Source organism: Megascapheus bottae, chromosome 11 (assembly GCF_031878675.1).
Source record: "Megascapheus bottae isolate mThoBot1 chromosome 11, mThoBot2.hap1, whole genome shotgun sequence".
Taxonomy (NCBI): domain Eukaryota; kingdom Metazoa; phylum Chordata; class Mammalia; order Rodentia; family Geomyidae; genus Megascapheus; species Megascapheus bottae.
Genome location: NC_143519.1, coordinates 2974751 through 3000880, shown reverse-complemented (window position 1 = coordinate 3000880; position 26130 = coordinate 2974751). Strand labels below are relative to the sequence as shown.

General features: G+C 43.3%; 1 protein-coding gene across 1 annotated transcript in view; it reads left to right on the top strand.

Moving 5' to 3' along the window:
- Positions 1-26130, top strand: part of Myo16 (myosin XVI) — a 337213-nt gene that overhangs the window by 181339 nt on the left and 129744 nt on the right. The window contains exons 18-22 of the mRNA XM_090341887.1: positions 2182-2299; positions 3073-3144; positions 4469-4610; positions 18393-18465; positions 25766-25918. Of these exons, the coding sequence (XP_090198013.1) occupies positions 2182-2299; positions 3073-3144; positions 4469-4610; positions 18393-18465; positions 25766-25918 (558 nt within the window). The remainder of the gene's footprint in view (positions 1-2181; positions 2300-3072; positions 3145-4468; positions 4611-18392; positions 18466-25765; positions 25919-26130) is intronic.

Here is a 26130-nt window from a genome sequence, read left to right as displayed (position 1 = left end):
TTACTGAATGGGGCCAGCAAAGTGCTGGTGTCGCTGGGCCAGGCCTCGGAGTGCCATACCCCACGCTTACCTTTGTCCACGCTGCACTGTTCTGTTCCCCTTTGAGCAGCAGTATTTTAGATTATGGCCAAATCCACAGAAACAGTTAACCCCGGATCATAAAGTTGACTTCTGAACGCCAATAGTTCAGGAACCAGATTTACTTACAGTTGTAGGTAATTGGCTTATATTTTTTCTGAAGCCATAGGTTGATCTGAGCCTTTGTTTTCTGTGTTCCTCCCTCCCCCACCCCCAACAGGTATAGCTAAGAAGGGGAGGGGTGCGGTGAGTGCACGAAAGGGGCTCTTGGGGTGGGAAGGAGCAGGACTCCCTCTAAATTCTCTGGACCACCTTTCTTGGTTTGTTTTTACTGGTTTAGACACTAGAATTCTAAAACAAGTGTGGTATCAGATGGTGGCTGGTCCTTTTTGCTCTAACCATTTGGTTTCTGTGTTTCTTCACCTGGGTCGTACCCACATCTACAGTGTCTTTGTACCTGTGTTGTTGGATTTTTCTGTTCTTATTTTCCCTGTGCCTCCACACCTGACATTTCTATCTTCCTTATAGGAAATGGGGGCACAGATAGGGGCATGGAACCATTCTACCAAAATACCAGTTGCTTGGAAACAGGGCTTTGAAAATCCGTGATTGATCCTCAAAGGCAGAGCCAGAAAAAAATCTACCTGCTGCGGAAGTGGCTGGTAGAGAAGCAAGTGCCCTTTTTGCTAAAAGACATATGTCCATTTAATAAAAGACATGTGATCCATCCCATCATCTCAGTTCTTTAAAGTGAGTTGAAAGGTGCAAATTATTCCACTTGGAAAAGAGAGGTTATATCCATTAGGACTGAAAGGAAGGGGTTTCTTGACTGGCAAAGCCTTCAACTCAAAGCACGTGAGTGGATGCGGTCCCGGGGAGATTGTTCCTGGAGATGCCTTCTCTCTGCCCTCCGTCTCTCACACTGTAGCCAAGCCACGAGGGCACCAGGATTGTTGTACATTTCTGGTAGAGACGGAATGATGGCCTCCCAGAGGGCTTGCTGTTTCCTTTGGTCCTGAAAGTTACCACATTGTAATGTATGTCTGTGTGTGCTCGTTTGCACAGCTCTGTTTCCATCACTATATTTCCTGTAAGGAAATATCCTGTAAGACAAGAGTGAATTCTGTTTGAGATGCTGCTCTCTGGTTTGGAGCTGGCAGACATGTGACAGGGTGGCAGAGCTAGAAGTGACTTGACAGAATCCGCCTCAATGGCTTGGCTTTAGCAGTGACAGACTCAGACCTTGTGATGAAAACATGCCTGCCACTGAGGTGTGACAGACACTTTTACACTCACATTACAGACTAGGGAGCTGAGAAATTAGAAGTTTAGTCACTCACCTTCTGTGGGCTCTAATGTTTGTCACCTCTGAAAAACCTTATGCCCAGTATTTCATATGATGGAGAATCCTTCTCCTTTATCCTCAATTCTCTTTAAGTCTCACTATGAAAACACCTGTCCAATATGAAACTTCAGGCCCCACTTCTCCTCTCTTCAGGGTTCCAGGCTCTTAGTCCATCTCCTTGGAAAATATCCTCTTTCTTCTGTTCACAGAGAGTTATTTTTGAACATGCCTTTGTTCCCCAGAGTTTTCTTTCAAATGCATTAAAAATAATCAGCACGTTGTCTCACTGGGTGTAGGTGTTTTCATTCTCCCCAATGTGAGCAATTCACATACATCAGCTTGTGGCAGAGGACAGCTAAGTCAGTAATGGGTACCACAAGCCTGGGTCAGGGACAAATTGACCTCCAGTGCGGCTTCTTTATTTCCATAATTATCTAAAAACCATTGAATCACATCTAAATATATACTTACACTCTTAGGTTTGAGCAAGACAAACACTAATTTAGAGGAAATAGGCCCTGAGTTATGAGCTGGGGATTCTTACATTTGAGAAAGAGAAACACTGATTTAGAAGAACATGCACTGGATTCTGAGGTAAATATTGGTAGATATTGTTTTCTTAATCAACTTCGCCGGTAGGTCAGGAAAGCCATGGTTCCTGTGGACGGGCCACGCCACGGTGGGATACTTCAGGTTATCCAGGGTATGTCTTCCTGTCTTCTCAGCCACCTCACTCGGGATCTTCGTCTATTACGCAGGAGGTGGAGAACCTGTTTGTGATTCTCGCTGCAGTCTTACATCTGGGAGACATCCAGTTCACGACGCTCACTGACCCAGAGGCTGCCTTTGTTTCTGACCTCCAGCTCCTGGAGCAAGGTCAGTTCTATTAACCTTAGCTGCATGCAGCTTTGCCATCCTGCCAGTAGATGGAGACACAGCACAAAAATCCGCTGGCCAAACAGGTTCTCCTGGAGTCTGCGGTGTGGGTGGGGGCGGGGGTGAAGTGCTAGTCACTGCTCTTCTCAAAGGCCATGGGTGTGATTAACACGATGTACTCTTCTGTTCTCATTCATGCACTGTGTTGGCTGTACTGGTTCTGGGGTACAGGCTGAGTAGGTGTTACATTGTTCTTGATGGGTTGTCTTCCCAGCCCCACCCCACTCCACTTGGAAACTTGCAGGGCCCATCTTCTCAGAAATTTTAGGTGGATAATTATTACTTCCTTTCCAAGACGGTGCCAAAAATCTCTCTCATCTCTGAAATTGCACTTAGTCACACCCTACTTTTTTTCAAATTACCTTTAAACCACAGATTGTCCAAAACAAACTGTCTTCACCTGTATCAAAGTGACTTAATAAGCAATTTGGAAAAAAAAAATCTCAGTGCCATCTGTGAAGAGAACGAGGGAAAAGAAACCTGTGATGATTCAGTGTACAGAGCCACAAGAACTTGTTAATGTTTTGATTACTCTAAGATGTTTCTCTACTTCCATTTAACAAGTACTGTAGCAATTAACTTTTCTGCAACACACACATGTTCTAATGTGCATGTGTGTGTGTGAAATGTGTGCATTATAAATATAAAATACAAGGTTCTTAGTATCAAGAATCCATGCTAACTTCACATTTATGATGCTGCTTTCGTTTCAGTGGCTGGAATGTTGCAAGTATCAACAGATGAACTGGCGTCTGCCTTGACAACGGACGTTCAGTATTTTAAAGGTACACCACTTTCCATCCTCTCTTGGATTTTTGTATAACTTGTGGTCTTTTTCTCAAAGATGGAAATGAAACACAACTTTCTCCATGGTCAGTGAGGCTATTTACGTGAGGTGATTGTGAAAAAGCGTGATGAGCCCTGTGGTTATGACAGCACGATGTGGCAACTCTAACTGGGCTGTACGCTGTGATGAACGGGCATCTTTCTAGCAAATCTGCCACTTAACCTCATGCCAGCCATCCGCCTGAGATGCTTCCTCACCATGAAGTGATGACCCTAGCCAGTAAAGATGGTCCTTTGCCCTCAGGCCCCTGCCCATACCACGTGGCCATTTCTTGGCATCAGAAATGGGGAGGCATTATTCCACAGGCTCTGCTTCGTACACCAGTGTACACGAGGTGGGCATCACAGAGTGAAGAGGTTGAGTCACTGCAGGTCCGGTCCCTCCCGGGCCATGTCTAGAGCCAGTGTTGTTTGGCTGGTGCTGGAGCTTCTGTGTGCCCTTCAGTTACCCAATGGCACCAATGGCGCCAATGGTGCCAATGGCACCTGGCTCCCTTCCCCTTCCTCTGCCCGTGAGGACTCACCCCACCTGGTCTTCACTCTGTAAGCCACACTGCTTGGACCTCCTACCCCCCTGGGTCAGATGTGCAGGTGTTTCGCTGTGTGGTTTCTGATCTCTGCCTCATCCCTACGCTCTGAATTCTCCTCCCATGTTCTTAAATATAACAAATTTCCCCAGTCTCCACCGGGCTGTGCTCCCACTGCCTTCCTTCTCCATTAAGCAGGTCAGACACACCTGTGGTGCCAGCTTGACCTGGAAGTAGCTCTCATTCTTCTGGTTCATTTCCTCTCCTGTGGCACCATTGCAGGAGGTGTCTGTGAGCCTTTAAACAAGCATCATGCCCTTTTGTCCTCCTTCTGTGAAAGTAATCTTTATTAAATAAATACAGGTATGTTTTTCATCTGTGGGTTACCATCTCTCAGAGACATTTGGTTGCTTAGAACCTTTCTTGGAAAGTATTTAAAACCCTATTCCTTTCCCACCTAGAGTTGCTCTCAAAACCCACTCGAGTGATTTTCTCTTGCTTGTGTGAAGGAATGCTTCCCTAACAGAGAAGAGATCACCCAGCACCCAAGCTGTAGTCGGCGTCCATGGCAGGGAAAGGGCCATGGGCAGTTCCCGGCAGAGACCTTCTCATGCCTCTGGCCCCGTGCAGTCTACCGTCGTCTCCCGTGTGAGATGGAGTGCGGGCATGCTGGCTTCGCTGGGCCCCACATGAGGGAACCCCTTGTGCTCAGGTGCCTCCTTTTCTGCCCTTTTAGGAGACTTGATAATGCGGCGGCATTCCACAGCAATGGCTGAATTTTACCGTGACCTGCTGGCCCAGTCTCTGTACAGCCGTTTGTTCGGCTTTCTTGTGAATAGCATGAACTGCTGTCTTCAGAGTCACGAGGAGCCTAGAAGGTAGGTGTCAGTCGAGGACGCTGGCCCTCTGTGCCCGGGAACGCACTGGCTCGAGCTCAGCTCTGAAAGAGGCTTGTATTCCAGTCTGGTCCCACGTTAAGCTTCTTTCCAGCATTCCATTGGAACAAGGTCATTGTACTGCCAGGTGTAAACAGTGATTATTCCTTCAACGTGGAAGCTGCCACTCTGCCTTCCCACCCACATCGATGGCTGAACCAAATTACTCCTTAAGAACCCAGACGCACATGCATTCTCCCTGGAACGAAGGCTCCAGAGCCTTTGTGCAGCACGAGCTGTAAAGATGAGATAAACCTCTGAAGACAGTCTGTGGCTCTGGAGGGGGCTGAGATTCCCACAAGTGTCTCTCTCAACGCCCGTGTGATGACGTGTGTAATTCTTCCCCTCGCTTCTTTTCTTACTTCGTGGATTACTCGACGAAGGGTCTCTCTCACCCTTAATCATCCTTAAGCAGTAGCTTTCTCAGGGCTATTTGATCATCTGAAAAGTACAGAATTCCATGGCATATTGTCAATGGAAAACTTTATTATTCCTGCCAGTCCCAATGACCTTGAGCATACAACTGAGTGCAAAATCGTCTCCAGGAAGCTTCTCACATCCACATGTCTTTGAACGAAACCTGCTGAGTTTCTTTGTTGTCTACAGAGAGATTCTTTATCAAATTCCTGAAAATTGTCTTTAGAGGTTTCTTAGAAAACATTAACATTAACATACATTAACCTAATGCATTAATAGGAAAGTCCTTGTGTAGACATAGACTTCTCCAAAGACTATTAAATGCAAGAGGATATTAAAATTCTTTTTAAAGGCTCACATTTAAAATTCCTGTGCATATTGATTAGCATAATCAGTAAGGTCTATGGTCTGCAGATAGTTGTACGATCTGTATTCTGCAGAAATCACTTAGTATTTGTGATGATGAAGACTCTGCACTTTGCAATAACAAAATATGAATTTCTTATTATCAATTAAGTTTTGATTTTCCCCTAATTACAATGATTGCTCATTACTAGTGCTACGAGTATCAAATTAACCTTGTTTAATATGTATAATTAATACATAAATCCAACTGCACATCAAAATTTTCAGAAAGTTTCCACTTTAATCTTCTAAACTTTGGATTAGTAATCCTTACATGTGGTCGAGATTTTTGGCTGCTCACATAGACTGTATACATACAGAGAGAAAGAGAGAGACAGAGACAGAGACAGAGAGAGACAGAGACACACTGAGAGAGAAACATGTAAACAGAAGAAATAAGCTTTCAGCTTCAGTGCATTACCACAGGGTTAGAATGTAAATGGGTGATAGGGCCTTTTTCTTTCCTTTCCTGAGGTTTGGTTCCATTTAAAGAAGAAACAGAAATATACAGAAATGGAATGTGATTGGTGGATTGCTGGGGCCAGGGGAATGACATGATGGGGAGAAAGTGCTTAGAACTATGGACTGGCATTCTGGACACAGTGTCACTCTGACATGTACATTTGCTATTGTTTTCTTCCCCCTTCCCTCTTCTTTCATATCCTCTCCTCTCTGACCTTCCTTTTGCATGCAAGTCTTTATTAAGCAAATGAAGAAAGATAGGGATTAGTAGGAGGTCTGAAGTAAATTTATGTACTCCAAGCTCAACTTCTCAGAGACACTTGACTTGTAACTCCTGCTTCCCACTCCATTCTTCCCAGGCCTCACTCAAACTTGAATTTAAATCCTTAGCATATGGAAGGACTGGCTATATTTGCTGAACTTCTCACCACTGAAGTTCAAGGAAAGCTTAAGGGTTTTACAGAGTCATATAGTCCCACTCCCTTTTAATCAAAGACACATCTCAAAAATTCAGATCACCATAGAATAGGCATTTGTTATTTCCCAGTGCCTTTCTCCTATTTGTTTTAAATATTTTGGGATCATGTGAGAAAAGATGATGACTTAAAAACAATATTCCTCACTGTGGTTAAAGTTGTGGAACTCCTTGAAATTGATGATAGAAATATTTTCTACACTATTTTTATTTGTGGATTTCTCTCCTCATGGTAATTAAGATGCACTCTTGGAAGTTATCAAGTAAAGCTAGTGAAATAGAAGTGAAGTGTATACTTTTAGAGCTCATTTCCTAGATTATATAGCAGAAGAGTTACAGTAATACTAATGCAACACATTTACAACTGTCTCACTCCCTCCTTTCCAAGTAGAAACCTAGGATCTCAAGTTGGTGTTGTTTTAATGGTTAGATGTTTTCTCCATGTCATCCTGGCCAGCTGTAATGTGTGGTCATCTCCCAAGTGGTTGTCTGCTGTGGCCTGGACCTGGTCCTGGATATTTCAGGCTGGGGTCAAGGGTGGCAGCTTGTATCTGAGGACCACACTTAGTGGTTAGGCTGCATCCAAACTTCAGACATGCTCAAAACTTCATTGTTAGGCATAGTTCAAAATGATGTGGTCCAAGCAGGTAAAATTTAGATATAGTAACTGTAGCAATAAGAACACCAAAATACCAACATGCCTTCCATTTATGTAAAGTTTACTTTTCTCCAAGTTTAGTGCTTATAAAGTACCATCAGAAGAAACACTGTGAAATTTCCCCAAATGACACACGTCACTGTTCAACAGAGGATGACTAAGAAGCCAGAGCCCCCGCTGCTTCCTCAGCCCTCCTTCAGCATTCCTCTGTTGAGAAGCCACACAGGGAAGTAGCCTTCCAGGTGGTTCTAAATTATAATCGTCTGACTCTGACAAAGTGCTGTGTGTCCTTTAGTTCTGCATAGAACTTACTTTTTTTAACCTGTAGCAACACAAGCATGGCTCTGCTCTCCACACCTAGGAAAAATACTAGCTCAGGCTACAGAAATTCTTGGGTTCAGACAGATTTTGCCTGCAAGTGTACCCAGCAACCCGGGGTTCTCTAATGCTCTGATCACTGGTTATGTTTTCAGTGGACACAGCTTCCCAGAACAAATGGACTCAGACTCTGACATGAGAGCAGAGAACAGAGCTCGAGCACATCTGCTGTGGGTCCTGCGAGGACATTAGGGCAGTGTATTTGGCCACAGCTTCTGAGGGCCCAGAAGCCAATGCTAGAATACAAATAAAGGCAGGGAATCTGCACTAATAAGAATGTGCCAAGCTATTTACTAACTCTGCAGGAAAAATTTCACTTCTTCAGTCATTGAGGCTGGCCAGCCTTCCTAAATTAAATAAACATATTTCATACCATGTGAAAGAAAAAGAATTATAGCCTTAAATAATTCTGTAGTCTAATATAAAACAGTAACCCCATCAGCAGATTTGAAGGCCAATATTCTGAATGAAGGCTAACTTCCTGAGGGTTGGAGAGTGTCTGTCAGTCTTTCCTGTGCCTCTCTGAAAGGAAGGTGAGTGACCCAAATGACTGAGTTACAATGGCTTACATTTTCCTTTCCTAATACTCTGGCTTGACTTCCTACCACTGCAAACTAATTCATTTATTAATGGTTTGGAAATTTTAAATAAAATAGTCTTGCTGTCCATGTCAAATAAAAGTCAGGTTTTCTCTGGTGTCCAGATATCTTGTATTAATGCAGTCAGTAGCACTTACAGGGTTTCTTCATGCCAAGATTCCAAATGGATATTTCAACGAAATATTTATGCACACCGTGTGAGCACAGGTACCCACTCGCACATGCACACGGTTTCCTTTTGAATCTGGGGATGAGCTTCCTTATCCTGTTGAGAATCCATAGGCCTGTGTTATGATCACCTCCTAACTTAATGATGATACAAGTTCATAAACTCTTGAGTTAATATCCTCAGTGTCGTGATAGTTTTCTTGCTGTTCCTGAGGGTTTTAAAGCAAGCTGTTTCAGTAAACATTTTGAGGTTGACTTTTTTTTCACTGAGGAATTCTCTTTTTTAAACTACAGAAAAAAATTGTAGTGATTTCAAGGCCATGCAGGGAGGCAATAAGACAGAAGTGCAGTAAATGTGTTCGTTTACCTTACAAGATCACTTTTAGGAGATCTGCCTCCTGGGAAAGCTGGAAGCCGTGTGGCCTGTGCTGTGTTGCTGTGGGTCTGGGTTGAGATGACCCGTGGAGACTCCTTCAGGAGAGCTTGTCTCTGCGGTGGCTATCCTCATTTATGCTTTCGTTCAACTTTGCTTTCTGTGTTCTGAATGTCTCCTGTTTTCCACCGGTTTCCTTGCCCTGACCCACAGAACACTCTCTAATTCTCATATGTAGTGCTTTTGTTGTTTAGTTCTAAATATTTTGTCTTCCTGTTGTTCCAAAGATAAAAGAACAAGCAGTTTCTAAAAGAAAAGCAAGTCTGACATACTATGGTTTCCCCTCCTTTATCCAAACTAAGGAATATTTTTCCATTAAATAATGAGGTTTGATTCTTCACAATATAGTATGAGTGACTTCTATTTCTGTGTAGGTTTATTTAAATCATGCTGCTTATTTCCATGACAACCAAAACTACGCCACTTAGCAAATATCTGAGACAAAACCTGCTTTCTAAATAATTTTCCTTCTGTTCCATTTCCTTACCAAAGCACTGGTATGTGTTATAATGATTTCCTAAAGAGCTAAACCCTTTTCTCTGTAATTGCCCATTTGTTTTTCATTATTTTGCATGATCCAATTTTATTTCCAAGTAGAAGAATCCAGAGAAGTAAAAGAAAAATACAGGGTTTTGCCAAAGCATCATAGACATTATAACACAAAAATCATTTAAATTACCAGATAATAGACACAAAACCATGGTCAACAATGTGGCAATATCACTGTGAAAATTGCCAGCCCACTGTGGACAAAAGAGCAATTAAACGTTAGTAGTAAGAGTTGTGAAAAGAATTTCAGAAATTATGCAACTTCTTAACCAGGAAGAGCTTTAATACTTTTGTCTTAAGTGCATGTTTCCAAGAGAGAAAGCCAAAAAGTATACGTTTAGCAACTGTATGAGAATATGGAATTTTTTAGTACTTTTTTGTTTGGAGGTACAAGTGATAGAAAGCAGGCCTCCATTCTGCCATGTGAACAAGAACCCTCTGGTTATAATAACCCTCCACTGAGCCCAGCCATATCCCCGCAGCCTTCTCCCTGCCATGCCAGCGACACCCCAGTCTTTGTGCCTTTAGCTTGCTGCCTTTCGTCTAAGCTGGCCTGGCACAATACTCCTCCTGAGCCAGCCTCTCTAATAACTAGGCTGACAGGTGTATGCCACCCCACTGGCCGTCTTTCTCTAGTGAGGATGATCAGTGTCTCCACAAAATATCCAAAATCTGTAGTGATGTAGAGGGCCAACTACCTTCCAGCATCCACACGCTCTGGCTGTTTCTTGAGCCTGCAGTGCATCCCTCACACGAAGGACAGAAGTCATTTTTTTTTCCCGGCTGGAAGCAACCCCCCCCCCAGCCTTCTTTCACCCCCTGTCCCCACATCTGGACAGTGTGGTAAGAGGGGCAGGCGAGTTTCACCTGTGGAATGCTGTGTCTGTATAACCCCAGTGCGCATGAGAGGTAGTCACATTTACTTTTGAACTCTGTGTAAATAAAATACAGAAGGAGGGTTTGGATTGGAAGAGAATCGCCGCAAAGGTCGTTGCCTTACCGCGGCCCACAGAGAGTGTACACACAGTCTAGATTGCATAGTCTGGGCTAGTGTGTGTGTGTGTGTGTGTGTGTGTGTGTGTGTGTGTGTGTGTGTGTCAAGGACAGGGTCCTTCATTGATGGCTGAGTTCTGTGTTAATGGAGTAATTAGCAAGCAGAAGATCTGGATTCCTATTCTGAGCCTACCAATTAATATTAATGAAATCTTTAGGAAAACATTCGTAGCTTGTGAATCTTAATTTTCTCTACTCCTCAAATTGCGCTCCTCTCAGCCCATCTGTGTATATGTGGAGACTTGGCCGGCACATCTCTCTGGTGGCTGGTTGCTTATTTCAAGACCGGGTGAGTACAGGATGATGAGGCTGGGTGAAATAGGAGAGACCGCAGGGTCATCAGACCCTCTGTACCTCACAGCAACCAGGGTGCAGGTGGTTTCCTGACCTGAGCTGCTGAACTGGAAGTGATTTCATGCGCACTTCTCCAATTTAATGAAAGAAAATCAACTTTTCCAGTGATATTGTCTACCACATGGCCAGGGATTGGTGAGTTTTCTGTCAAAAATGTGTTCGTTCCAGCCCAACGACTAAATCTAAGCCATAAATATAGATTATAATTACCTAGTGGCACTGAAATCGGGATACCCCCCGTAGTGTAATATTGAGGTCATTGGTAATATTGATAATGCGGATATCTAGACTCAGCGCCTCGGATTGAATCTCATCCTTTGCTTCCTCTCTTTCACTCTTTCTTCCTCATCGTTTCTCTTGCTATGCCCCTCTCCATCAGAGGCGGCACACACCAGAGCCCAGAGCCGGGAGTGAGTAAACAGAGTGGAACTGGCTCAGTGCTTCTGGCCTGGCTGTGCTCATACGATGATGTTCTCGAGGTTAGTGTGTGAGGAGAGGAACAGAGGCCCGGGTGGGGAATAGGGCTGGCGTTGGAGAGCCACACCTGAGCCCGCAGGGGACTCCTGAGGTTGGTGTCCCAGAGCTCTCGGACACTTGAGAGTCTCCACTCACTCCGGGACACCAGGGCCCCGAGCCCCACCTGTGCCATGTCCCCGGGGATGACAAACACCACCCTTGAGAAGGACACTTCTAGGATCATTGCTCCCGAGCAGTGTGAGAGTTTTCCTGGGGGCACACCCCTACTCCTGTGGTGAGTCGAGCAGCCCCCATGCTGCTGGAAGAGCACAGGAACAGTCCCTGTCCCACCTGCCCGGGTCTCACCCCGGCCTCTGTCTTCCTGAAGCGTTGGCCTCCAGATCATATGCACACAATTGAGTTTTGTGCTCTGTAATTTGTTATTTGGTTTGTAAAATTTGGCCCAGAGAATTTCCTGATTGACCACAGTTTCTGAGCTGCAGGATTTGTGAAAGTGTAAAGCAAAATGCAGTGAAACCTCTGAGCTCGCTCTCCTTTCCATCCTGCCCTTCCCCCACCCCCCTCATTCTCGCCTGCATGCATCCTTCTCTGCTATGGGATCTGCCAGACTCCACGTACCACAGTGACTTCCCTGGAATTCTAACTCCCCATGCACGTGCTGTAAGTCAGCCGCCTACAGGCCAACACAGAGGGAACGCAGTGGAGAGACATCACTCCATGGAGGCCTTCATCGGCATTCCCTCAAAAACAAAATCGAGGAGCAACTCAAGCTAGCTAAGCACACCTAAGCACAGCTCCTCAGGAGGTAGAGGTAGGAGAATTTGGCTGGGAGGCTAGCTGTGGAAGATATCGTTCAGGTCACAGAGTGCTTGCCCAGCAAAAATCAGGACCCTCATTCACCCCACCTTGAGCTCCTTGCACTGTGCTGCAGTGTGGCCCACCGGCAACTGAGATGATACCAGCTCCGAGAAGGGATGGAGAAAACAGCTAATTTTTTTTAAGAAAAATCTTTCACTCTACTGTCATCTCTCCTAGATATTCTGGTTTTTTCCATATATTTTTATTGTAATTAATAGAAGGGTTACATTATATTCACCAGATAGAAGGTACTTCACATTGATACCCTTTCTCATGTCTTGGTCCCCATTTCCCTCCCCCCACCCCTGCCCCTCATCTTGTTTCCCCCCTTCCCTATCCTATTTCAAATAACCAAATAAGCATATATACAATATATCAGTTAACAAGGTGAAATACTGTAACAATATGAGATAACCAAGGGACAGCAAAAGAGATGAGAGGTAACATAGTACATTAAGGACAACAATCACTCATTATATGGCTTTTGTTTCTATATCCTAGAGGTCCTTTCATTTAACTTCATACTACATGGCCTTAGGTATCTAGGTTTTGTTCTATTATAAATCTCTGCTAGGAGAGCCCAAGGTTTCTACTGAGTATGACAAATGAGGGAAACCATTGAGCCTATGTTCCTTTGAGTCTGGCTTACTTCACTTAATATGATTTTTTCCAAGTCTTTCCATTTCCTTACAAATGGGGCGATATGGTTCTTTCTGACAGCAGCATAGAATTCCATTGTGTACAAATACCACATCTTGTTGATCCACTCATCCACTGAGGGGCATCTGGGTTGGTTCCATATCTTTGCTATGGTGAATAGTGAACACAGCTAATTTTTTTTGTTTTTACCTTCTGTGGTTTGTGTCCTAAGACTTCATTCATGGTTGTTCCTAGGGTGCTACTGGCTTTTGAAAACCCACTGCTGCCTCTTCCAATACTAGGCTTTCCAATACAAAAGGGCCCTGGAGTGTGTGCTTCTCCTCCAGTCAGTCAGACCCCAGGAGGAGATGGGCACCACTGCGTGGCCTGGTCGTCTGCTGGAGGGGGGAATGCTTCCTCAAGAGATACAAGTCTGTTCTGAAAGGGTGATGAGAATTGACACAGTGTGCACACCACCTGTGAAAACACCAACAGGAGAGATGAGGGAGTGATAGCAGAACTTCTCTAGCAATGTGTTTGTTCCTCTCCCAGCCACTCTAACACCTTGCTTGTAATTTCCTTCCCTGCTGGGTCTTTCTGTTAACACAGGCTGTTTGAATTGCATGGCATGGGGGGGAGCGGGGAGGCATCCATGCAGGCCCTCTATCCACGCAGCATGCTTGACTCAGCTCTGGAAAATCACAGATGAAGATGGAGACATGTTTTAAGTAAAACATCCAGCAGAACCTCCCCTGGGCCTTCTCGCCAGCAAGTGAGTCCAGGTCCCAGAGTGGGGAAGGAGGCTCTGAAGGGTGCTCAGGTCAGGAATGCATTTGTGACATTCCCTACTGTGTTCAGCCTGAGAGGAGGGAGAGGAGGGCCTCGCCATAACACAGTGTGAGGGCTTCAGGTCACGCAGGACCCCAGGATTTCTTATGCCAGCTAAACATTCAGAGAGGCCTGGAGGAAATGTCGCCCAGTGGGGAGATGGAAGACAGCTCGGCTTCTCCCAGCCACAGAAGCCCTGACACAGACAGAGTGTCCAGGTTGCAGGAGGCTATTACACCTTCCACTCCATGTCCTTTCCCCTCCACCATCCCTTCCCCTCCACCATCCCTTCCTCTCCACCCTCCCTTCCGTTCCACCCTCTCTCCTTTCCCCTCCTTTGTCCCTTCTCCCCCACCATCCCTTCCCCTCCACTGTCCCTTCCCCTCCACCTGACCTGCACCCCTAGTCAGAACCAACAGGCCGGTAGTGTGACCTAGTGGTAGACCGCTTGCCTAGAGTGCATGAAGACTCTGATTCAATTCTTTGGTACCGCATACATAGAAAAGCTGGAAGTGGTGCTGTGGCTCAAATGGCAGAGCTCTAGCCTTGAGAAAATAGCTCAAGAACAGTGCTCAGGACCTGAGTTCAAGCCCCAGGACTGGCAAAAAAAAAAAAAAAAAAAAAAAAACCCAACCGAGGACCTGGTGGCCCAGGTTTTGTTTCACCAGTAAACTAGTGAAAATTGGGCAGTTGTGTTTTGCTCTGCTTCATTTTCCCCAGCAAAGCTCTCAGGAGAAGTCTAGGGCAGAATCTGGAGTAAGGTGGACCAGCCCATTAAGGTGTTTGATTTTGCTGGAAGGCTGCGTTTCTCTTGGTCCCAGGACCTCTGCCTTCCTCCCTGAGGAGTCCCAGCGCCGAGCGTAGCCATCAGGAAGGATGGAGTCTTCCTTGGGCTGTTGGTCCCCCACCTCTGCCCCACCCCAGATGTGGCATCCATACATACCAGCTTCACTCCCGGGCAAATGATGAAACAGCACTCATAGCTCAGCGTGTTCCCCCTACAGCAACTGCCAAATTGCCAAAGTCCAATGTTTTAGACTAGCATTTACTTTTCTATCCAGCACTGGCTTTTCCTTCCTCACTGGTGTTTTTAAAAACATTTATTCTGTAACCAAATGTTTTTGTAATCCAGTGAAATATGGGAAAAACAACCACACAAGAGGAATGTCTTTTCAACCTACTTTAAGTGACTCTTTCATGACCAGCTCTCTATCTCAGCACACATCTACCCAGCGTGCCTTGTGCCTGACCATCTCCATGTCAGAGCTACACTGCCCTCCAGGAGAAGGAAGAGGTGTAGGAAATGACACGAATTCACCCATGTGGATTGCCTTTTCTTTGAATGCAGTCAAAACTGCGTTCCTCCATGACACCAAGGTCTACGAAGACACTCAGATGTGAGCATCAATTGGCCACACTCTCCTAACTCCTGGCCTTTCACTTTTTAATGTGGGATTTTAAACAAGGTTAGACTATTCTAATAATCCTCACACAATAAATAACCTACCAGGTCCGTCCTTCTGTGACGTACCCCTTAGCAAGTGCTTCAGTTCTCTTGGGCCATACAGTTATTTTAATATGGTTGAAATCACACAATTATTCTAAAGGTAGAGATTTGTTTTGAGCTTTTGTTTTAGCTGTGAACATTTGATCCTAAACATTTCTTATGTTCTCATCTTGTCTTCATGGACATCAATGGAATATTTGTTGTTTATAAAAATAAGTTTTTTAAATTGAAACTTTAGAAGATAAAGGAGAGTAAAAAAAAACAAGTGAAGTCTAAATGGAGTAAAATAAATATAAAGAAAAAATAGAATGTCTATCTGCCTTCTCTGTTTCTCTCAGGTCTTCTGGGCCTTGGATCTATAACCCTAGCTCTATAATTAGGTTATTCTTCAGACAGAATTTATATGTTGTTCTCTGCTAACTTGACAGTTTCATTAAATTAATCCATCATGTGATGCATGCTGCTTAATTAATTGTCTCTAATGTCGCATATTTGTCATCATTCTTTGTTGTTGTTACTGTAATGGAGATCACAGTGAGTAAGGCTGTTTGTAACTTCCTAACAGTGTTGGGACTGCATGGTTTCCTTAGGAGATTCCCAGGGACTGTTTACTGAGAATTATCACATACAAGCAAACTATTTTTGAAGAAGAGTGAATTCCCAAAGTACTAGAGGAAAGTCTTTCTCATCTTCATTATATCTTTTGGAAAACTTTGATAGACCTCTTAACCATTTACCAGTCTGCGTGTGTGTGTGTGTGTGTGTGTGTGTGTGTGTGTGTGTGTGTGTGCGTGTGCGTGTGCGTGTGTGTGTGTAGGTAGGTAGGTCCTGGGGCCTACACTCAGGGCCTGAGTGCTGTCTTCAATTCCTTTGGACAGGGCTAGTGTTCTGCCACTTGAGCCAAAGCTCCACTTCCAGTATTTAGCTAGTTAACTAGAGATAAGAGTCTTGTGGACTTGTTAGGCATGGTGGCTCACACCTGTAATCCTAGCTACTCAAAGTCTGAGATGTGAGGATCAAGGTTTAAAGCCAGCCCAGGCCCAAAAGGACCTGAGACTCTTATTTCCAATCAGCCTCTAGAAAATGAGAAGTGGGGCTTGGCTCAAGGGTAGGGTGGTAGCCTTGAGCTGAAGAGCTCAGGGACAGCGCCCAGGCCAAGTTCAAGCCCCATGATGCACAAAAAATTAAATAAATAGGAAAAGGTCTTGTGGACTTTCCTGTCCAGGCTGTTTTGAGTCAGCTAGGATTACAGGCATGTGTCACCAGGTACCAAGCTGAGCCATTCTTATTACATTGAATTGTTGGACCAAGAATTTTTGTTTTTCAAGGCAATTCCTGCCTTGCTTGTCTAGGCACTTCATTTGTATTACTTCTACTTCTTTATTTTTTATTTTATTTTATTTACTTTTTGTTGGTTGTGCGGCTTGAACTCTGGGCCTGGGTGTTGTCCTTTAGCTCTTCAGCTAAACACTGCTGCCCTGCCCCTTGAGCCACAGTGCCAGTTCTGGTTTTCTGATAGTCAATTGGAGATAAAGAGTCTCATGGTCTTTAGTGCCTGGGCTGGCTTTGAACCAGAATCCTCAGATCTCAGCCTCCTGAATAGCTAGAATTACAGGTGTGAGCCACCACACCCAGCTATTACTTCTACTTCTAAATACATCAAAGTAGACAAATTTTACTTTATTTTTTACATGCACTGAAACTACACCTCAGAAAACCTAAGTAACTTTCCCAAAGTTATCAAAAAATGTTTGAACCAGGATTTTAACCCAAGACCAAATAACACTAAAGCCTGAGACACTTCGTTACCAAGCTTCTGGAGGAAGCACCAGGCAGATCACTGAGGGAAGAAGCCCAAGAATACATGTGTGTACACACACTCACACGCATGTGAACATACAGTTCACTCTCACACACAAGCACACTTACACTCCTGATCATACATTCTCTTCCACACAATCATCCACACAAACACATTCTCTCTCTCTCTCTCTCTCTCTCTCTCTCTCTCTCTCTCTCTCTCACACACACACACACACACACACACACACACACACACACACACACGTGCATTCATGCCCATTGAGAAGAAACAGACAAAAGTCACCCAGCAGCTCAGCACTCTCCTGGACATATTTCTTTGTGCATGTTATTGGTATGACGGGATGGAGGATATTGTTGATTTCAGAAGAATGGAGCACTGTCGGACCTGTAAAAATCAGTGAGAATCTGTTTTAAAGCCATGCCTGCCTTTAACTAAGCGTTCTTTCATTGGTTCTGCAAGAGCACAGACGCTCCTAAGGTGTTTCCAAATCCCATTTCAAGTCTTATTTTCCTCATCATCTTCAGTCTAACTTTGAACTCTCAACATTACATCAAGGTAATTGGACAGACGTGTGATACACGGCCGCCTTTGTTTTCTTCTTCCAGAAAGAACATGCCACACGTGGGGTGATGGTTCACGGCTTCGTGTCCCTTGATGCATGAGGGTCTTAGCGAGGGTTTTTAAAGCTGTCTTCCTTGTTATGAAGCTCATATGAGGACAGCAAGTCATCTCGCAGGGTATCACAGATTAGCACTGTGTTTTAATGGTAGCGGCTGTCCTGAAAAATGATAGATTGTAGACCCCAAGCCATTAGGATTCTGTAAAGTGTATGAGGAACAAAATGCAGGTATAGAAGGATTTGGTTCTACTGTCTAGACAAACAAGTCAGGAGGAAATAACAGAAATTCAGCTGCCAACACAAAAATGGTGTATCTGTGGCCAGGAGACAGGTGTAGAACCCCAGGCACTCAGGGTGAGTGGGTAGGAGAAGTGGAGTCTGCTCTGGCTGGCACAAGTCCAGGCTGGCTGAGTGTTCTTGGCAAGTAACAGCACCGGGCCTGTGCCAGCCCCTGGCCTCCTGTCTGCAGGTCAGTCTTCATCACTGACCACCCACCCCATCCTCATGCACACTGAGATCTCAAACTAATCCATACTGCAGCAAACTCCCAGAGTAGAGTTCACAGGGATGACTGGAGCAGCTTTATTTTTCCTTCCAGGTTCCACCTCTTTATTCTTCTTTCATACGCATTCCATTCCGAAGACGACAGCAGAATTTTTGAAGCGTTGTGTTCGGCCCGTGAAAGGGTGTGCAGGGCCTGTGCGGTGATTGGCATGGTCACACATTTCTTGAACTGTCAGGGCACTGGAGGCAGCTGGTGAGAGGCAGCCAGCTGCTGGACAGGCCCAGGGACTCATTCAGAGGGAATCCATCTTAAACCATCACATGCTCTTACATTTTTAAATCGGAAGCCTGGTGCTTTTGTTAATGTCCATGTGTTTGCATCAAAACCGTAAACCCTGGGTGTGCTAATGCTCAGAGACCTCCACCAGGCGCTAAGGCAGCTACTCCCGTGTTTTTAGTGAAAACTGGCGGTGCCAAGGGCCCTTGCTCATTTGCCTTCCCTATTGTTTTCCTCTAGCACACACACTTTGGATATTGGAATACTGGATATCTTTGGTTTTGAAGAATTTCAAAAGAATGAATTTGAACAAGTAAGTAGACTTCTGTTTGACACTTTGTGAATTTTAATTGCCTTTTCAACCTCGTTATTTCCTAATTCTATTAATGTCATCACATTCAAATAAGTACTTTTGTGTTGTAAAGTTAATGTACCTGGTTTGTGGACCATTCCACATTTCTATGCTTGCATGTTCAGTGCCACTGGTTTTAAACAACCATGTAAGAAGAAGGCATGAGTTCTGCTTCTAGAAATCCATTTTCAGCCAGGTCAGAATGTGGAGAAGATACACACTGATATCAGGACAGAGGCACCGGAAAACTGTGACCAAGTACCAGCATAGAAATACTCTATGACATACATGCTATTACTTTTAGATTCTTCTTCATGGGGCATTCGTGCATTGGCCTAGTAGACACTCATAGAAATAAATTAGAGGAACATTGTTTATTAATTCAGCCACATTTTAGGGCATTTTTACAGTACTAAATTTTTGATGAATCTTAACAGTAACAGTTGTACAGCATAAATAGTTCCATCTAATTAAGTACAGCTAAAATTGAAGAAGAGAAAAGAAATGCAATTTTCCTGGGCAAATGGAGAAGGAACATAACTTTTCAAAAGGTACAGGTAGGGGCCGGGAGTTTGGCCCGGGGGTAGAGTGCTTGCCACGCATGCACGAAGACCTGGGTTCTACTCCTCAGTACCATATGCATAGGAAAAAAAAGCAGAAGTGGTGCTATGGCTGAAGTGGCCTTCAGAAAACCCAAGGACAAAGCTCAGGCCCTGAGCCCAAGCCCAGGACTGGCGGGGGGAAAAAAGGTACAGGTGGAAATACAGAAACCCAAACTGCTATTTATTCCCCCACAAAAAAAATTATAACTAGCATTTGGTGAAAATCTTTAATTTGTTGGCATCCAAGTATTTCTAATGCATGGAACTTTATCTTCTTAAAGCGTATACTGTGGCAGTTAGGGATCCTGCTCAAGGTTTTAAACAGAAGCCCTTTAAAACCCAGTACTGTGGTCTGTTCCAGTGCAAGTGTCTTGGCCCAGAGGACGAATCTTCGGTGACCCTCTGTTTCCTTCTTTACAGATTACAGAGATGCTATGCAGCACACTGTAAGTCAGGGGTTCTGGGGCCCAGTGCCATATATTTACATTATAAAGAAGCAGTGGGTAGCCATCACTGCCACTGCCCAGGAGAAACACTTAAAACCCACTCACGATTCACCAGTATCATTTCTAGAGCAGCGCCACATTGGACAGACGCTGTGGAATTCTGTCTCCTCTGATTCAGGGCCAGTCAAGTGTGAAGCAGTTTCTTTATAAAACTTTGCAAAGTCTCCTTGAAGGAAGACCCTAGGTTCCTTCTCCTTTCAAGTGTCGTTGTGCATGAGTAGAAAGGGGAAGACCTAGTGATTTATTTACTTACCACTTACCATAAGGAAATTAGCAACGAGGCCATGGCAGGGAAGGTACCACGGCAACCAGAAGACCGTGCTTGCCAGCTGGCAGTTGGCCTGCTACCAGCTTACTTTCTGCTCAGACCTTGAGCAGGTTCTGCATCCGTGTAGAGTTCTTTTTGCACTTGCATGTTTCCATGTCTGTCAGGAGACACCCCGAAAGTCCTGAAGGGATCTCGTTGGGTGAAGGTCTCCTTGAGCATCGCTGCTCTGGCTCCTCCTCCACCCTTAGGCTTCCTCATCCATCAGGTTTGTGTTGACTCCCAGATGGGTTTGCCATTCATGGTGCTTTCCGACTAAGGAATATTTAATCTATCATAAATCTATTCTTTCTGCTAAATATTTTAATGGTGTATTTCAGAATATATTGACAGCTGAAGACTTCTGAGTAAAGACAAGTCAATTTTTTTTTCAAATCTGAGAAATGAGTTGTTAGTTTTAGACATTTAGAGGTAAAATTGCCCAGACTAATTCTTAGTTTTCAATTATAAAATGATAATGATTGTCATCTTCTTAGCAGGTTTCTTTGGTTTTATGTGAGAGCAAGAAGAAATCTTTTATAAAGATAAAATTATTTTCTTTTTCAATGTATTTTATTCTAATTAATGGAAGGGTTACATTATATTTGCCAGATAGAAGGTGAATTACTTCACAAACATTGATACACTTTCTCATGTTTTTGTCCCCATTTCCCTCAATAAAATTATTTTCTAAATGATGAATGCAAATCTTACCTGAAATTCAGTTGTGAACTTTAAAAACTTCATTGGCTTAAATAATGCATTCTCTTTTATTGATGATTTCATTTCATACTTTCAATAAAATGTTTAAGGCCATATCATAGTGATTCAGAATCAAGCAGAAAGAGACAAGTGCTTTTGTAAGTACTTGTTTAATTCTTTCCTGAGCTCATTGACTAATCTATAAACTGCCCCTTCTGTGGGGTTAAAATTTTGACTGGAATTATATTTGAATTATAATGAAAGCTTCATAAGTATGTTTTCAATTGAAATTTAAAGAGGAATAAACCATTAAGAAAAAATAATCTCATTAATTTTCTGGTAGCTCTGCTTATACAGTCTTCCAAACGTATTTGAGAAATTACTAGTATCTGAAAGAAAATCTCTCCCACTCTCTTTCACACACATACACACACACACACAATACATTAATATATGGCATGTTTTGCGCACATATCTCGGTTAACTGACGAGCAAATTGGCTAATGGATTGTGTAGTCTCTGTTCCCTTCTGAGCTCGGTGTGTTCAATCATGTCTACATATCAGAGCCACCTGAAAAGCTTTTAAAATCTATCAGTGCTTGGGCTGCACTCCAGTTTAATGGGTTTGGGGTCAGACCAGACATGAGCCTTTTGAAAAAGCTCCCTAGTTAATTTCAATGTGCACATAGGATTGAGACTCTCTGTCTAACGCCTGGGGCTTTGCCTCAGACCAGAGCCCGTTTTAATTAATCTTCTACTTTAATTCTGTGATGTGTATGTCATGCTCTATTATATTTTTGCTTGAGATATATTTCAGTGAGTAATAAAAATAAAAGGAGAACAGTTGGTGAAAATTTACTCAAGAAATTAAGTTTGTCATTAATATAAATGATGACCCATCTGGAGAAGCAATTGAGTTCTGGTGCTAAAGAACCTTTTCAAAGAGCATATTATTAAACCTGTTAGCAATAGCATTTAATATACAAAGCATGTATTTTAATTAGGAGAAGATGCATGCTAATTAAGCAGCTACTTAATAATTATTATCACTTCCGAATGCCGTTCACTCACATTCAAGTCTACTCTGAGGAAAAGCTGAAGAGGTAAGGAAACTCTAATATGATTCCAGCAGTTACATTTGGAAAGCAAAACTAATGATGGTTTCATATGGAAGTTGATGATGAGATTTAGACTTTTAGACATATAAATTAAGGTGCTTAAAAACTCCATCCCTGACTGGGTTACATGCATAGCCAACTACACCTTCTACACTGTGAGAACCAGTTGAGGTTATGTATCTGTTGGCCACCTTTAAGTTGGCAAAATGTGTTTCGCTCCTCAAAGAGGCACCTGGCATAGGACGATGGGTTCATGTATTAAACTTAGTGACACATAGTGGCAGTTTTGAAGGCTCATTCAAACGATGAGTGCTTTGAGCAACCTGAAACAGGAAAAGATACATGTGGGTAAATTATTTTAATGTGAGCAGACCATCAGAATGTTTTGGACTTTGGTTCAGTCTCCTTTTTGCTTGTTACAAAGACCAATACAGATTGAGTTCTGAAAACTCCTGTTGTAATAAAAGCCACAGCTGAAAATCAGTCCCCAAGCTATATTAGCTTTTCCTCTCAACTTCCCAAGGGATCTTAATATTCATTTTAACATTTTGTTTTGTTTTTCTCCACAATATAAAGAATATGAAGTACAATAAAAGATCAGGAATTTTGCAAAGGCCCACCCATAGAAGTTCCACAGGAAAGCTGTGTATTTTAGGAACCATTTTGGCAGAGAATATAAAGGTAGGGGGAAAATATTGAAAGAGTCACATTGATCAAGATATATCAATATTCACAAACTGCTTTGTTTAATGGCAACTCCTTTGTACAGCTACTTAAAGATGATAAAAAATAAACAAATATACTTTTTTTTTGCTAATCCTGGTCTTGGGCTCAGGGCCTGAGCACTGTCCTTGGGTCTTCTCAAGGCTAGAGCTCTACCACTTGAGCTACAGCACCACTTATAGCTTTTTCTATGGATGTGGTACTGAGGAATCGAACCCAGGTCTTCATGCATGCTAGGCAAGCATTCTACCACTAGGCCAAACTCCCAGCTCAACAAATAGAACTTTTAATGGGGGTGTCATTGCATCTGAAAGAACAAGCCTCCCCTTCTGCTGGCTTGTTTCTCAGATTGCTTTAAGCCTTTGGTGAGGGAGGGAGGTGGTGGTGAAGAAAGAAGATAAAGGAAGCTGAGGCTTGGGCCCTTTCTGATCTCGTCTTTGTTATAGCTTGATTTGCCTGTACAGTCAGCTTCAGCTTCTGATTACACCACTGAATAAGTTCAGTGAAATAATACTCAGTTCAGGAAAATGTTAGTGAAGCCAGGTGCAGTGGCTCACGCCTGTCATCCTAGCTATTCAGGAGGCTGAGATCTGAGGATCATGGTTCAAAGCCAGCCCACTACTAAAGTCCGTGAAACTCTTCTCTTCAGTTAACCACCAGAAAACCGGAAGTGGCGCTGTGGCACAAGGGGTAGGGTGGTAGCCTTGAGCTGAAGAGCTCAGGGACAGTGCCCAGGCCCAGAGCTCAAGCCCCACAACAAAAAAAAAATCAAAGAAAAAAGAAAGGAAATGTGAATGGAAGTATCTCTTTTCCGTTATGAAAAGGTTCGTGTCATTTGTGCCGCGGCAGAGACATTGGCCAGCAGAAAGCAGAAGCCAAGGATTATGGATTGTGTCACACAAGCCCTTTCTGGACATGCTGACCTATTTTAATGCAGGATGCAGACAGCTGTGTCCACGTGAGAGTTTTCAAGTAGAGAACCGCAAAGCGGGGAGAGAGAGATACCACACTATGCTCGGGAGAGGGCCAGAACTGATTTGGGCTTTGTTGGGAATTTTCTGTATCAGATTTATTTTATTCCTTAGTACACTTCTCATGGCTTCAGGAAAGCCAAGCAGAACATTTCCTAAGATAGACTGCACTTAGTAATGGACAGTCCATAAGCACTGTGAAATCTCACTGCTAAGTTGTAAGGTATTTACTTCTGTGTTCTATTAAGTGCCTCAATACAGTTTTTGATATCAGAGAATCTGATAGGTTCCAATTGTACATGTCATTTGATTATAAAAAAGAATAATTTCCAACAGTTTTAGTTGACAAGAATTCTTTGTTTTCTATTTTACCCGCAAATTTTAATAGCCTTAATGAATTTTTTATTCTTCAGTTACAAAGTTACCTCAGTATTACAAGATTGGTTGCCACAAATTTTGAGGGAACACATCAAAATATTTTCTTTAAACTTCCACGTTTTATTCTCTAATATTTTTCATAATTCTTTCCTCTTAAAATGAAAGTGACAAGTGAACATGATACAATTGGTATATGACTGTGTAGATGCTACACAGCTTGACAGAACATGTTTTGTCTTTCAAAGTTTCCAGTGGTGATCTATACACTTAGTATGATTAGGTCAGAGAATACATGTACCAGACTGTGTTTGTGACAAAAAAAGGGCGATTTTCATTACAATATTTGTGTAGTGAGTGCCATCCTTTCCTTGTCCCATTCCAAGGTGCAGTGTTTGGGTCTCCATCCATTTTCAAATTGTACTTGGCTAACAGCCATGCACTTAGAGTCAGGTTTCCGTTCCCCTTGCAAACCTATGTTGCAATGTTAGCCAGTTATTGGAATGTGCCACTGACTCTTTACTAAAGGGAATGGTTTGCTCAAAGCGTATGCTCATCTCAGAAACAATGGGTATTAAATAAAAAGAACATTGTTATGCATGTATACCACAGAACTTAGTTATTGAAGGGGAGAGAAGAAAAGTTCTAGTCAATTTTAGACAATATGATTAGAGAGGAAAGAAAAGCCTATAAGCCAGGATGCTCATGGAAGGAGATGTGGGGAGAAAAGAGCTACAGGAAAGGCTTCCGGTTGTAACAAGTTCTCTCTCAGGTTCTTTATCTTTCGTAAAGGCAGCAACCGTGTGGCATGGTTCTTTACTTACGTTACCTTAGGTCTTACCTTGTGATAGAATGATTTAGGGAAACATAGTCAGTCAACAGTCAGACCCAAATACCGAGTTCAGGCCAGTGTCAGTGGGAAGAGGTGAGTAGAGGGGAGACAGGAAGAAGACAGAGCAGAAGCCAATGAGCCAGGAGACCAGGGGCAGCACAGGCCAGGAAGACTGGCAAGGGAATATTGCAGGAAAGTAGGTGATCCAGTTCTGTCAAACATTACTGAGAGGTCCTGAAAAAGGAACCCTGAATTTAGAAGAGCTCTTACAAATGGTGACACTGAGAAATTTTTGGTGGAGTTTCCAGAACTGAAAATGTATTTAACTAGTGCCCAAGAGCAGAAAGGAGAAGAATCTGAAATGGTAGAGACAAGAAGGTAGAGACACGTCTTTCTTGATTTACATACATTAATATATATTAGAAAAAGCAAGCCACCAGGAGAGGAAAAGAAGCCTGAAAGAAAAGCCTAGAAGAAAAGTATTTCATTTGGGCTAAAATTGATTTTCTTTCATTTTTTTTTTTACGTATTAAAAGCTGGATGTGGTGGCTCACGTCTGTAATCCTGGCTACTCAGTAGGCTGAGATTGGAGGATCAGGGTTCCAAGCCAGCCCAGTCACTAAAGAACTGAGAATCTTCCCTCCAATTAATCACTTTTTCTATGTATGTGGTACCGAGGAATCGAACCTAGGGCTTCATGCATGGTAGGCAAGCACTCTACCACCAGGCCATGCTCCCAGCCCTTGAGAAAGCCTTCTTGTTTCCTCCGCAGTGCATACCTGGCTTTGGCCCTCACTGACTGACAAACACTCATACTACACTTTCCTTTAGGAAATAGTTTGAAATGCTCCTGGATGTTTGAAACTCAGAATTTGGAAGTCTGCTCTCTAATTGTGCTTTGTGATGTTGGTTACTCACTTGCTTTGCGTTGCTGGGTTAGAGAATAGAAAAAGTAACAATTCCAGGTGAGGCAGCATTGCCAGCCAAGGCTCTGTGTTTTGTCTTTGTTGACTAATTGGTCTGTGGATCCCTAGGCTGTATTTCACCAGGGAGAAGCTGTGCCATTGAACAAGTGGGTCTGCACTGCTTTCTCATGCTGTGTATTGTGTTTCTCTTCCCCCACAATAGCTTTGTGTCAACATGACCAATGAGAAGATGCACCATTATATCAACGAAGTGCTTTTCCTGCAAGAGCAAACAGAGTGTGTACAAGAGGGGGTTGCCATGGAAACGGCATATTCTCCTGGTAACCAGACTGGAGTTCTGGATTTCTTTTTCCAGGTATTCACACAATATAATTAGGGAACAAGCTTTTCAATGCGTCGGACACAGGGTTTGTTTTTTTTTTTTCAGAAAGATTTTTGTCTTGGGGCTATCATCATAGTTGAGGTCATGTGATGTATTTGTATTCTTCCAAAATCTATCGAGGAGCACAAGTTCCCCTCCTTCCAGAGGGTCAGTTTGAAACATCATCAACTCATGGGAAGGACAAG